This window comes from Sceloporus occidentalis, unplaced genomic scaffold (genome assembly GCF_023333645.1).
Source record: "Sceloporus occidentalis isolate IW3139 unplaced genomic scaffold, rSceOcc1.0.p SCAF_5, whole genome shotgun sequence".
Taxonomy (NCBI): Eukaryota; Metazoa; Chordata; class Lepidosauria; order Squamata; family Phrynosomatidae; genus Sceloporus; species Sceloporus occidentalis.
The window spans coordinates 25,177,317-25,190,866 of record NW_028316985.1 but is presented as its reverse complement, the minus strand read 5'-3'; the positions used below and the strand labels follow the sequence as shown (position 1 = coordinate 25,190,866).

At 38.7% G+C, this 13,550-nt stretch overlaps 1 protein-coding gene across 2 annotated transcripts in view; it reads right to left on the bottom strand.

Annotated features, from left to right (window-relative positions):
• Positions 1 to 12,780, bottom strand: part of LOC149311789 (cystine/glutamate transporter-like) — a 28,558-nt gene extending 15,778 nt beyond the window's left edge. Inside the window, exons 1-5 of one of the 2 annotated variants that reach the window (XM_089527917.1) lie at positions 12,690 to 12,780; positions 11,666 to 11,758; positions 7,022 to 7,295; positions 2,439 to 2,565; positions 235 to 350 (exon numbers count right to left, since the gene is read on the bottom strand). In XM_089527917.1, the coding sequence (XP_089384043.1) occupies positions 235 to 350; positions 2,439 to 2,565; positions 7,022 to 7,217 (439 nt within the window). In that variant the 5' untranslated portion in view covers positions 7,218 to 7,295; positions 11,666 to 11,758; positions 12,690 to 12,780. The remainder of the gene's footprint in view (positions 1 to 234; positions 351 to 2,438; positions 2,566 to 7,021; positions 7,296 to 11,665; positions 11,759 to 12,689) is intronic. The other variant, XM_089527918.1, reaches the window with a different exon arrangement.
• Positions 12,781 to 13,550: the final 770 nt, after the last annotated feature.

Here is a 13,550-nt window from a genome sequence, read left to right as displayed (position 1 = left end):
CATACAAAATATTAATTGAAAAACATAGATTAAAAATATTAGAGCACTAAAACAGAAAAGATATTCCATAAAACAATCCACTTCGAAACATCTACTGGAATAAAAAAATCTTCACTTAATGGCAAAAGGAGAGAAAAGAGAGGGCCAGCAATTGATTCAATGGGCTTACTCTAACTGGAAGCAGAAATTAGGCCTATGGATATAAAGAGATCAGTACTTCTATTTTAGACTTACAATAGCCAAGAAGAGCAACAATTTTCACAGCCAGCAGCGGAGCCGGGCAGGGTGCAAAAAACGGTTCCAATATGTAGCGTCCAAATGCCAAGGCAACCACAGCACTATTGGCTGGCCTGGAGAGAGAAAAAAAAGGTTATATTCCTTGATAAGACTTCAAGAACCCTGTTTGCTAGGTATGCAAGGTGTTATTTGTTTGTCAGGTCAAGGAAACTGTTTAGTCAACCATGCTGAACTGCCTTTTGTGCCATCATAACCTTTGGGCTACCTTTTCCAATACATGTAGGAATAGACACTGGCAACTTTAAGATGTTGGTGGTAAAGTGAAAAGTAGTTTGGGATATTAAAGAGAATGTTGGAAGCAGCCTGGGAAGAAGTGTATACAAATGCTGTTTAGACATGATGCTTATAGGCCTTGGACAAATGATCCACTGAAATTGTCTTACTTTGCCTCAGCTGCTAATCAGAGGAGTTAGGCAGTCTGAGGGAGATGAATAAGCCTGAGAGATAAGCTTATAAACTTGATGGAGACCCTCATAGCTTATACCAGGCCTGCAGAACAGAGGTTCCCCATCAACATTTTTGTATAACCTACTTCTTCTGATGCCTGGACCCCTTGTGTTCTACTCCATTGTGCTTAGAGACATGTGATAAATAGGTTATTATCTGGGGATAAATCTTACAAAGCCAGTTCAATCATAGTGTTAAACTGTTTCTACTGAGTTCTGAATTATAATATTTAAGTTTTCTAAATGCAGGTGATTACTTGATTCTTGCACTTTAAACTGTTCAAAATATATTCCTAGGGTAATCCACACTAGCTAATTATAGTGTGTGTGTGGGTGTGTGTGTGTGTATAATTCTGTGATCACAGACCCAAGAAATTATAGTGTTATGATTTCATTGTAAAATCCAAGCATTAATGTGTGTGTGTGGGGGGGGGGGGTTTCATCACAATTAAAATAGTATCAAACTGCAACAACTGTGCAACATGACTATATTCCTGGTGTAGTCCGATGTTACTATAAACTGCACAAAGAGTATTTTAATTACTTGTGCTTGAAAATAAAGTATTATCACATAAGGTAAGATGAAATAAATATTTGCAAATATTCTAAACGGGCCAACATTTTATATTCCCCCCAAAAAAATATTGAATCCAAAGTTATATTGCCAAATTTAACATCTACGCACCTAAGAACAGCTGTCTTATTTTGATTTTGGCAGTTGGTCCAATATCAAATCTCAGTTTTCACATAATAACCATCAGCAAATTATGTCAAATACAAATTTCCATCTACTATCACCTATTAATTACGACCAAATAGTAAAGCCAGGATCCACTGGGATACATCTGCTGACAGAACTTGCTCTGTCAGAGAAAGCTAATCTCCCCTTCCTATTGCAGTTTCCTATATAGTTCAAAGACATACTCTGGAGGGTAAGCAATCCTCTGGAGCCAGCCTTGTGATAATAGGAAGAGAAGTAATGAAACAAGTTCCATATGCCACACTGGATTTAGGCCTATACAGTGGTTCATGCCAACTATCAAATAATCATATATGAAATATCAAAATGAATCATATTGCATATTAAATGCTTTGATACCATATACCAAGCACTCTGCACATTCTGTTTCATATAGCATATAGTTAGCACATCAGCATTTCCCAATCTAGTGCCCTCCAGATGCTTTGGACCACATCTCCCACCAATGCCCACTGTGGCTAGGAAAGATAGGAATTGTATTCCAGCACATCATGGGATGAACACTTGTAGAACAAGTGTGGAGGGACTGTTTCATACTCTAAAAAGTTTTGGACTTCAACCTTCCATCGGTTCCCCTCCCATCAAGCATAGCCAATTGTAAAGGATTATAGTATCTGAAGTCCAATATATCTGGAGAGCCAAATGTTCCTGATACCTGCTATACAATGTTCTGCTTTTCCTGCTAGGTACAATGAAAATGAAATCCCTACGCTCACTTATTTTTGTTACTTTCAGAATATTGCATTGTCTCAGAAATTCAATAAGACCATTTGTCTATATTGTCTTTTTAAATCTATTTCTGAAGTCTGTTGGGGCAAGGTCAAACATTTAATGAATATTTAATAATATATCATATATACAAGTGCACCAAATGGTTAAGGGGTATTCCTTTTTCACCTTCACATTTATAGCAGGTTGCAGATGGAAGCATTTACCTTATAGCAAAGTATTCAGCCCAAAGAAACAAGAAACCTGGCAGAGGGCCCAGGGTCTCCAAGATATAGATGTAATGGCCTCCAGACTTCGTGATTCGTGTGCCAAGTTCGGCATAACTCAAAGCACCTGGAAGTATTCAGGCACAAAAGTATTTTAGCAAATCACACAGAAAAGGTCTGCTTATCATACATGAATGGATTTTAGCACCCTGCAAGATTGTCTCAATATCAACAGATAATGGGGCTTCAGCAAAATCCTCACTGGTCTTTACTGCCTATGTGGCTTGTGAAATCCTTTCCAAAACTGGGATCTGGCACCTAGGCTTAAAAAAGACTCCCTGGCACAACAATAAATAGCGTATTTTTAAAAAACAAAATAACATGATGCCTGGCTTTAGAAACTTTCAACATGTTCCAGCAGAAATTTTGGCAGGCTATTGAGGTATAGCCCCCCTCCCCCGCTTCTTGCACTGCAAGACAACAGTACCATGAAACAACACAACACAAAACTGTAGCATTAGGTTTCTTTCATACTATATAGTTCTAGCAGTATGGTTCTATATTTAACTGCCATGGCAGCATGCTATGGAATCCTGGGGCTTGTATTCAGATGAGGCACTGAAAGGCTCTGGCTGAGAAGTCTGAAAGCTTCTCCCTGAAATGCAGATCCCAGAATTCCATGGGAATGGGTTAGAACCATGGCAGTTTAAGTGGAATAATATCACTATAATTGTGCTGTGTGAACAAGCCTCTACATTCCACTTTCCTCCCCATCTACCATTTATGCCATTTGTTTTTTCTAGTTCTTGAAGCCCCTCATTCTTATATTTTTTTTCATGCAAAAAACATGAAAGATCAATCAATCACCTTATTTATATTCTACTCCCCCCCCCCCCCAAAGAGTTGCACCATACAGAAAGGCAGAATGACACTACAGAAATAATCCAGTTCGACACCACTTTAACAGCCATGGCTTAATGCTATGGAATTCTGGGAACTGGGAGAGCAGAGCTCTCTGACAGACAAAGCTAAATGTCTCACAAAACTACAGTTCGCAGAATTCTATAGCATTGAGCCACGGCAGTTAATGTGGTGTCAAACTGGATTATTTCTGCAGTGCAGATGCAGCCCTTGTTAAGATGAAAATAATGTTAAACTATCTAAAATCATGTAAAATATCAGTTTAAAAGTGTAGATTCAGCTGATTTGCCAGCTATGACCCTTTATGGAACGGGGAAACCTAGAAACAGTTGTACATTCACTGGTAACTTCTCGTCTCAATTTCTGCAATGCGCTCTACATGTTCAGAAGCTGCAATTGGTCCAAAATATGGCAGCCAGATTGGTGTTCCAAATTTGATTCTATTACACCTATCTTAAAATCCCTACACTGGCTGCCCATTAGGTTCCGGGCACAGTATAATGTGTTGGTTATTACCTATAAAGCCCTACATGGCTTGGGTCCAGCTTACCTGAGGGAATGCCTCCTCCCATACAATCCTTCCCACACTCTCAGGTTCTTTGGGAAGAGCCTACTGCAGATAGAGAGAACTAGACTGAAGATGACTTCCCAGAGGACGTTTTCTGTTGCCGCTCCAAAAATCTGGAATGACCTGCCGGATGAGATCTGCCATATAACATTGTTGGAGGCCTTTAAGAAGGTAATAAAAACAGATCTCTTCTGGCAGGCCTTCCCAAACTGATCTCCTCAGAATTTTCACTCTCCATTTATTTAGCTGTACTCACAAGACTTTGATCTTGATCTATTTTATTAACCGTTTTATTGGGAATTGTTTTTAATTGTATTTTAGGGTGGGAGGGTGATAGGGGAACTAGGATCTAATATGTCTTGTTATGCTTTTATCTATTGATACTCATGTTTGATTTTATTGTTCTTGTTTGCTGTTACCTGCCTCAATCCAATACAGGAAGAGGCGAGATACAAATAAATGTTGTTATTATTATTATTATTATTATTATTATTATTAAACATCACAGCACTAAAACAGAAAGCCCATTATATAAGTCAATCAATTGGTAGCAACTTTCTGATGGAATATAAAAGTCTTCACTTGATGACAAAAGGACAGCAAGGAGGGAGCCAGCCTGGTCTCTCTAGGGAGGGAGTTTCTGGGTGTAAGAGAATCCATGGAGTACTGGTTCCTGCCCCTAAAATGGATGTTCAGTTTCAGTTTGGAAAAGCAATGCAGCCCACAATGGTAGGTTCTGTGGGTGGGGGCAAAATCACACCCCAGATACTCCAAAGTCGCCCATCCATGACTTAGGGGAAGGGCCACATATCTCAATTACAGAGCACACATTTGGTAGACAGAACATCCAAGGTTCAAACGTGAAGGTATATCAGTAAGACTGGGAAGGGCTCCTGAAATCCCAGCACACAGATGCCAGTCAGTGTAGATCGGAGTGGATGCCAATCAGCACAAAGGGTTAAGACTCTAAATGTAAGAGCAGCCTTTGCATTGATCCATGAAAGTCATTTACATCGACAGTGATGCACTCTGACAATATAGCCATACCTGGAGGCTCTAAGAAAGCCACAATGTCTCCATATGTGCATCCATGATAGTGCCATATGGTCAACAGCTACCTTAGAATTTAATTTGAGTTATTTTTAAGCCAAACTTCTGGCCTGCAGCTTTCATACGTTAGGCATTACATGCAATTCAAATGGGATCACTGCCCAATATTTATTGTGCTGGAGCACTTCCATTTAACATTCCTTTTTCACTTTAGGTTTTTTCTAGGGCAGATGAGAAGGGATTCCATGTTGGTTCTTGTCCTTTGTATTTGTTTGTATGTATAAATTATGTACATGACTGATATGAAAAGAAATAACAATAATAAGGGCAAAACAGACAGAGGCCTTGAAGTTGCCCATCCACAGTTGTTTGTTGTATTTGTTTATAGTCTATTTTTCTCCCAGTAATGAGATTCAAGGTAGCTAACAAAATATTTAAAAACAATTCAAATTAAAACTATACAAAAGCTCCATTAAAATATAAATACAATGTTAATTAAAACAATTAAACAATTAATAAAATTAAAAAGATTAAAATTACAAATGTTAAAATTCATGGAAAGATTACATACAAACCTTAAAAACAGAAGCGCACAGCAATGAAATTACACCCGAGTCAGTTTCTAGAAGTGTCACAGCATAAAAATGTTTTGACTTGCTGACAGTAACATCACTAGCTAAAGTGTCACATGGTGAGGAGGGAAAGGCATGTTTTCACCCCTCCTGATGCTTGATTGTCAGGCTTCCTCCCCAGCGAGGCAGCCCAGCAATGAAGGATCCAGGAGGACCCAGTGTTCACTCCTCCTGCACTGAAAGGGGAGGAGGGCCCAACTGGGTGTCATCCCTCCTCTGGGGTGTAACCTGATGTGGTCCACACACTCCAAACCTGCACAACACTAATGACACTACTGCTTGCTGATGGAAGGAAAGCAAGGACGGGACTTTGCTGGTCTTTCTGGGGAGAGAGCTCTAAAGTCTTGGAGCAGTCACCAAAAAAGCCCTCTTCCTTATTCCCACCAAACAAGCCTGAGAAGGTGGTGGGCAAAGAGGAGGGCCTCTCCAGATTATTTTAGAGCTCTAATGGGTTCATAAAGGGAGACAGAGTCCTTCACATAGCCTGAACCTCTTCCATTTGAGTAGCTGAGTAAGCAGATCACCTAAGACTCTTTTACATTATAATTACAGCACTATGATTCCACTGTCATTGTTATGGTGACATCCTATAGGATCCTGGTATTTGCACTTTAGGGAGGGGTACACATTTAAAAAAATTGACAAGAGAGCTCTAGTGCCTCCCTAAACTTTAGATCCCAGGATTTCATAGGAAGTTACCATGGCATTTAAAGTAGAATCATAGCACTATGGTTATGGTATGGAAAGATATAACCAGTGAAAGACTGCTTATAAAATATACCATGGGTTCTGGGACATGCAGACTATTGGAAAGTCTGTATCTCCCTATATGAGTCTGCCTGAGTCTTATAGTTCTGAGGAAGAGAGATTTCTCTCTGTCTAATCACCCTCCAATGCTGGACTGGTAACGACATGGAAGAGACCCTGGCAGCTGTGGAATAAAAAGTGAGTTCTTCTAAACTGCATTAAAGCCAAAAAGAAGCACTTTCACTGGGAAATGGCCATATGCTGCATGTTCCCATAGCACCTGAATAAAGGTGGGCAGTGTGGGTTAGGACTGAGAGCCAGGCTTTCCAATGATGATGGTAGCCTGCCTCAGGAAGGAGTGTTGATCTGCAGCTGGCAATAAGTGGGCACTATAGTTACCAACTGAGCAGGGATCAGGCCTTTCACACTACACAGTCATACTGCCATGATACCACTTTCTTTGCCATGGTTCTATGGGGAGTGGGTAATTTGGAACTGTCAGCCAAAGAGCTTTAATCCCTGTAATATAAATCCTGGGAGTTAATAGAAAATTGCATGACAGTTAAAGTGGCATCATAGTGCTACATTTACATAGTGTGAGTGAAAGGGCTCTTTCCTGGTCTTCCAGGAGCTGAAGATGGAGAGAAAAGAAACTCACCACGCACCAAACATAGAGAGAAGTCCACAGGCAAACCAGACGATTAAGGAGAGACCCACATTGCCTGTGTTTTTCAACACGCCTTTGGGAGAAATGAATATGCCACTGCCCACCATGCTGCCAATGAGGAGTGAGAAAGCCCTTAAGAGGGTGATCTTCTTCCTCAGAAAGACAGCATCTTCTTTCCTCTTAGATTTTGCCATGGCTTATAGTGATTCTGGAGAAGTGTACTCAGGTGACCTGAGTTACCACAGAGGTGTTTTCCTGGTCCCACAATCAACCTAGGTCAAAAATACGAGAGAGTATTTTTAGAGTGATTCTTAAGAGAGAACTGCATATTATTACACTAGCACAGGGTTTTCAGTCCCATTGCTTCCAAAGTCAGTGCCACAGTAGGGTCAGTACTTAAAAATTAAGTTACTTTTTGTGAACTACAGTTCCCAGAATCCCTTAGCCAACAGGGGCTTGATTCCCCCAGCCATTATTTGTGTGGATTACAACTCCTAAAATTCTTTAGCCATGTGGCCAGTGGCCTTGCTGGTTGGGGGATTATGGAAGTTGCAGTCCACAAAATTATATTTTCAAAAGCTCTGGATGAAGGGTCGTATATATGCAATGCTAAATAACTGTGATACTTAACTGCATAAGTTTCCCTGCAATTCCTTCCTTAAACATTTTTAATCTATTAATCTATGACAAAATAAGAAATAAGTCCATTTTGAGATGGGTAGGCACATGGAAAGGGTTGGTATTCCTCAAAAGGTTAGGCACCTCTCAGATTGATCCTACTTTACAAAGGTTCTTCCAAATTGCCATTAATGGTATTTCAGAAAATACAGGTTAAAGGAAGCCCTTTGTTACAAATGATTGAAATAACAATTTAGCAGGAATGTATTTATGGAATATATTCCATACTTCATTTGAAATCTGAATTGAATGTATTTCCATACATTGTATTATGTTCATACATTGGACTGTATTCATATGAAAACACCAGAAAACCTGGTAGTTCTGCCCACAGCATTCAGTGGCCATGTTCGCTAAGAGATGCCAAGCACTGTGGACCAAAAAAAGAGTAATATTTCCAAGCTTTGATTTTGTTCTCCAGGTGTCTGCTAGTATTTGTCCCCATTCCTTTTTAAAATGTGTTTAAATACATGCCTGGGGATGTTAAATTATTGTACACAAGCACTGCATAAATGTTTATTGTGCTTTGTAAAATACCCATGCACCAGATGGCAAAGAGTGCTATGTACATAAAGCATTTTTGTCTAACTTTTTATTAGTTTAAATGCTATAACTCACCACTTGTGAATTTTTTTTCAAAAAAACCATTTAAATACAATATGCATAGATCAAATTATCAGTTATTATTAATAGTAGAAGATAGCACCCATACATCCCCATTAATAAGGGAAGATGGCACCCATACGTCTATATATCCATTTATCAAAGTCAAAAGGATGTCATAGTTAATAAGAAGTATTGCTTCCTTTGACATTCACTTTGTATTTAGAACTGCAGAAAGCAACAGTGGGAGGCCATTTATCATTTTTTAAAGTGTTGATTTTCTGTTACTTTTCACTTATAATGAAGTACCCTGTAAGATTAGACATGAGAAGTGTAATCAATAAATTGAGTGCCATTTTGAAGGTATGATCCTGCATTTAATTAGGTACACTTAAACCTATTAAAAATTAGCTTTGAACTTTGCTCCCTTTCCAAAAAGAGAGTAATTGTGAAATTAAAATAACATGAAACATTAATTATTACTCAAATGGTTAAGCCTGATATTTCTTAACTGTTAAAATAAAATAAAGATCATCATTAAAAACAAATTAAGGGTAAAAATCAATTTTAAATGTTTGTTTGTTTTCTTGTTTTATTACCTAACATTTAAAATTTATACCCAGCCTTTCCCCCCATAAGTGATTCACAATATAAATTAAAACAAAATACAGATAATACTAATCATAATAGTAAAAAAAAAACTTTTTAAAAGACAAATACAAAATGTTAAAGTGTTTCCAAGCTCTGTGCAAACTGCAGTGATATCCATCAAACTAGTTGGCTTTGACTAGGAATTAGACAAATTCAGAGCAAACAATGGTTGTTAGTCACGATGGTTGTAAAGCAAGTCCAGTATTAAAAGCAGCATCCCAATTGCTGGGATACCTGAGCATGACAGAGTTACTATTATGTTTGTGTCCTGCTTGTGAGCTTCCCCAGAGGTATCTGACCAGTCACTGTGTGAACAAAATGTTGCAAGACACAAACCATTGGACTGAGCTCTTCATTTGTTTTCATGCATTGTACAATTGACCCTCCATTTCTGTGGATTCTTTATCCATGGATTCAGCCATAGACAGGGGGGAAATATTCCCCATAGGTATAAATGCCAAAAAGCAAACCTTGATTTTGCTGTTTTCTAGAAGGGACACCATTTAACTATGCCATTGTATATAATGAGACTTGAGCATCCAAGGATTTTGGTTTCCACTGAGGGTCCTGGAACCAAACTCCAGGAGATACCAAGGGCCCACTGTACTTAAGTTATAATAAAATTTCTAGATGTCCCTTAGCTTATGCCAATTCTGTTTGCAAATCAATATCCTATTTTTTTCTTTATATCTCTCCCTTTCCCTCTCTCTCTCTGGAGTCAAAATAGAGAACTACCAGAGTTTGGAAAGGCTGTTGCTTTGGACTACCATTCTCAGATTCTCCCAGGTTGCACGGCCAGTGGCAAAAAGGAGTTTCTAAGAGTTTTAGTCTTCCAAACTGGCTTTTCGAACCTCTAATAGGCTGTTTGCATCTGCACTACAGAAATAATCCAGTTTGACAGCACTTTAACTCAATGCTATGGAATTCTGGGAACTGTAATTTTGTGAGACATTTAGTGTTTGTCAGAGCTCTGGTGCCACAACAAACTACAATAGCATTGAGCCAAGGCATTTAAAGTGCTGTCAAACTGGATTATTTCTGCAGTGCAGATGCAGCCACAGAAAGTACTGAATTAGACAAACCAGTAAGGCAAGCAGATCGATGCATATATTCTTGGACTTACATCTGTGAATCTTATTTGTACAAGGGAACCCATAAGTGTATTTAAGTGAGCGGTCCCGAAGAGGAAAACATCAAACTCCCCCAATGGCTACAAGGACTTCCTTTTACATTGAAATGGATTGAGAAGTTCATTCATGCATCCTTTTGAACTGCATTCATCTGAGAGGACTTTGTAAATGAGGAAGCTCCATGATCAAGTTAGCCTTCCAAGCCTGAAACTTATTGTGGGGTCAACATGACTGATAGAAGATAATCAACTGACACATAGACCAACCAATTTTGAAAATGTTACTTTGGCAGCCACATTTCCCATAGTCACTGGTCATGCTTGCTTTTTATGCTTGTATTTTTATTGTCATACCAAAAAGTAAGTTTTCTGAGTTCTGCATGAATTCCTTTACTTAACAGATTAAAAATGCAAGTATGTTAATCCTTGCAGCTGGGTTTAATAATATTCTGCATGTGTTTGGTATAAAGGAAATATTTACAAAGCTGGTTTTTGTTCACACACTGTGTCACTTTGTTGACTCACACCTCTTTCATTGCATTAACACTGTACTCTTACTTAAAGAATCAGAGTCATTTTAACTGCCCTCCCTTAAATTGTTGTGTTAAATAGATTTTGTTTTATTACGTATCATCCCTTTTTCTGACCATGTAACAGAATCAAAACAGACTGTCAAGTCATCAGCTCTTGAAGGCATACAGAGCAAAAATGGGGGAGAAAGAAACTGCAATGGCAAACAATCCAGGTAAAATAATGTTTTGGTAAACCCAGGCTGTATCTGGACTGCAAAAATAATGCAGTTTGACAGCACTTTAACAGCCATGGCTCAGTGCTATGGAATTCTGGGATTTGTCATTTTATGAGATATTTAGCCTTCTCCGTCAGAGAGTTTTGGCGCCACAACAAACTATAAGTTCCAGGATTCCATAGCATTGAGCCTTGACAGTTAAAACGGCATTATTTCTGCAGTGCAGATGCAGTCCCAGTTGATATCAATGGGACAAACTGCACATTTGCTTAGCTATGTCATTAACTAAAATAGACTGAATTTTTAATATCTTGATTTTGAATTGTTTGAGCGCACCTAGGAAATTCTGGAAACTGTAGTTTGTTGTGGCACCAGAGCTCTTTGACAGACGGGCTAAATATCTCACAAAACAATTCCCTGAATTCCACAGCATTGAGCCACAGCAGTTAAAGTGGTCTCAACCTGGGTTATTTCTGCAGTGTGGATGCAGCTTCTGTTTGTTTGTTTGTCTCTCTCTCTCTTCTTCAGACAAGGTTCATTCCCCTCTGTTTCTCCTAATAGACCCATTCAGGTCTGCAGAAAAGTTCTGGCAGGTCCAAATAATGTAAATGGCTCTGTTGATCTTAATTTCTTCTCATTTGCCCCGAGCATCTAATGCAAGAGTTTTTAACCTGGGGTCCCAAGAGATCTGTGGGTAGATTTCAAGGTTCAGATAGAGTCCAGGCGAATTAAATCTTTATTTTCACTACTCTCCCTAACTGAAATTTATCATTACCTTCCATTATAAATTAATCTAGTGTCTAGTTTCCATGCCTGTCATTTCTATTCTGTACCTGTAGTCATCAGGCTTTGTTTAAATTGAACTCTTCCAGTGCAACAGCTAGGTTAATCTCTTTCACCAAAAACAATAGTGTCCTGTGAGTGTCCTGCAGCAAAAACAACAGCATCCACAGTTAAAAGTATCACACAGAAATGGGTTTATTTATTATTTGTTTGTTTGTTTGTTTTTATGCTACCTTTCTCCCGAAAAAGGGACCCAAGGCAGCTCACAAAATAAAAACATTTTAAGAACTTGACAGTAAATTTTTAAAACTGTTAAAATCATCTGATTTAAACAATATAAAATTAGCATTAAAAGCATACAAAAAATTAAACCATAACTAAAACACACACACCCATATAACATCATTGATATGGTCTTAGTGGTTCCAAAAGAAAGACACCAACAACATATTCTCCTTAAAGCAATGTCTGTTGGTGGAAATGACCAGTCTTGAAAACTCATTAAGATGTTCTGGCACAAATGTTTGTGGACCAAAACCCATTTTATCAAATGTGTGAGAGAGACGTAGCTTAGAAATTCTATTTTTGACTACAATTCCCAGAATGCCTCAACTCACATGGCCAATGACCATGCTGGCTGGGAATTCTGGGAGTGAAAGAGTGTGCGGTCTATTTCATGCATCTGATAGCATGGGTTCCCATTTCTGTGTGAGGTTGCCTTATGCCAAAGTCAACCCACATTGGTCCATCTAATCCAGTTCTGACTGTTCTGATAGACAATAGCTTTCCATCTTTTCCCATCTAAATAATGGCAGGGCAAGTGATGGACAATACAGGAATGAAAGGTGGAGTGAAAAGTGAAAAGTGAGAAGAGTCAGCTGAGAAAGATCATTAGAAGAGGGCTAAGATGAATAGAATGAGAGAAAAAAAGAGTCAAAAGGATGAGGGATGGAAAGAGAGTCTGCTGCCACACTGCAGAATTAATGCAGCTTAATCCCATTTCAATTGAACAACTACAAGTGCCAAACCCTTGCCAAATGTAGCAATACCCTGAAAATATGAAAAGAGACTTACCCCACCATTAAAGGTTTCCCACAGAAACGGGTTGATACTGTATTAGTGGTCCCAGAAGAAAGAGAACAACAACATCTTCTCCTGAGAGCAATGTCTGTTGGTGGAAATGACCAAGTGAAGAATGTTCTTCTTCAGGCTTTGTGAGGAGGTAGAGGAAAATGTGAACTTCCCTAGAAAAACAAGCAAGAGAAGGAATGTGGGAGCTTTAAGCACTAGAGATAAGCAGGATCACGGAGCTGTTGAAAAATAAGAGGGTAAACTAGCAGCAAGGATGAACACACACACTAGCTATTCTCCATTTCTATAAGTAAACTAAAAGTTTTCTAATCTAAATTGCTAGACTTCTCAGATTTTCTCAGATGTTTTTCAAGGATTCCTTATTTAAGAAGACTATGCCCTCCTTTATAAAAGACAGACCTCAGTGTCAAGGACATCCCTTACAAAGTACTACTTGAGTTCACTTAAAGGATGAAGAACCAGAAAATGGGAGGTCTGGGGGGCTTGAAATATTCCATCAGTGTTTAGCACCTGGGCAGCAGATTGACCAGATAGGCAGACAGATTACCTTGTAACAGCCTTCCTCACTATGGTGAGATGCTCTGCATTTCTAAGGTTTCTAAGGTGAATCATTTCTAATTGTGCATTAAGGCTACATCCCCCATGCAGAAATAGTCCTGTTTAACACTACTGTAACTGTCATTGTTCAGCTATGAAATTCTGGGGACTGTAGTTTGTTGAGGCACGAGAGCAGACCTCTATTGTGAAAAAAAACCCCAATACAGATTACAAACTATACAAAACCTGGAAAAAAGTATTAATATAAAAGTTATTTAAAAGCAATTAAACCATTTAAAAAGTTAA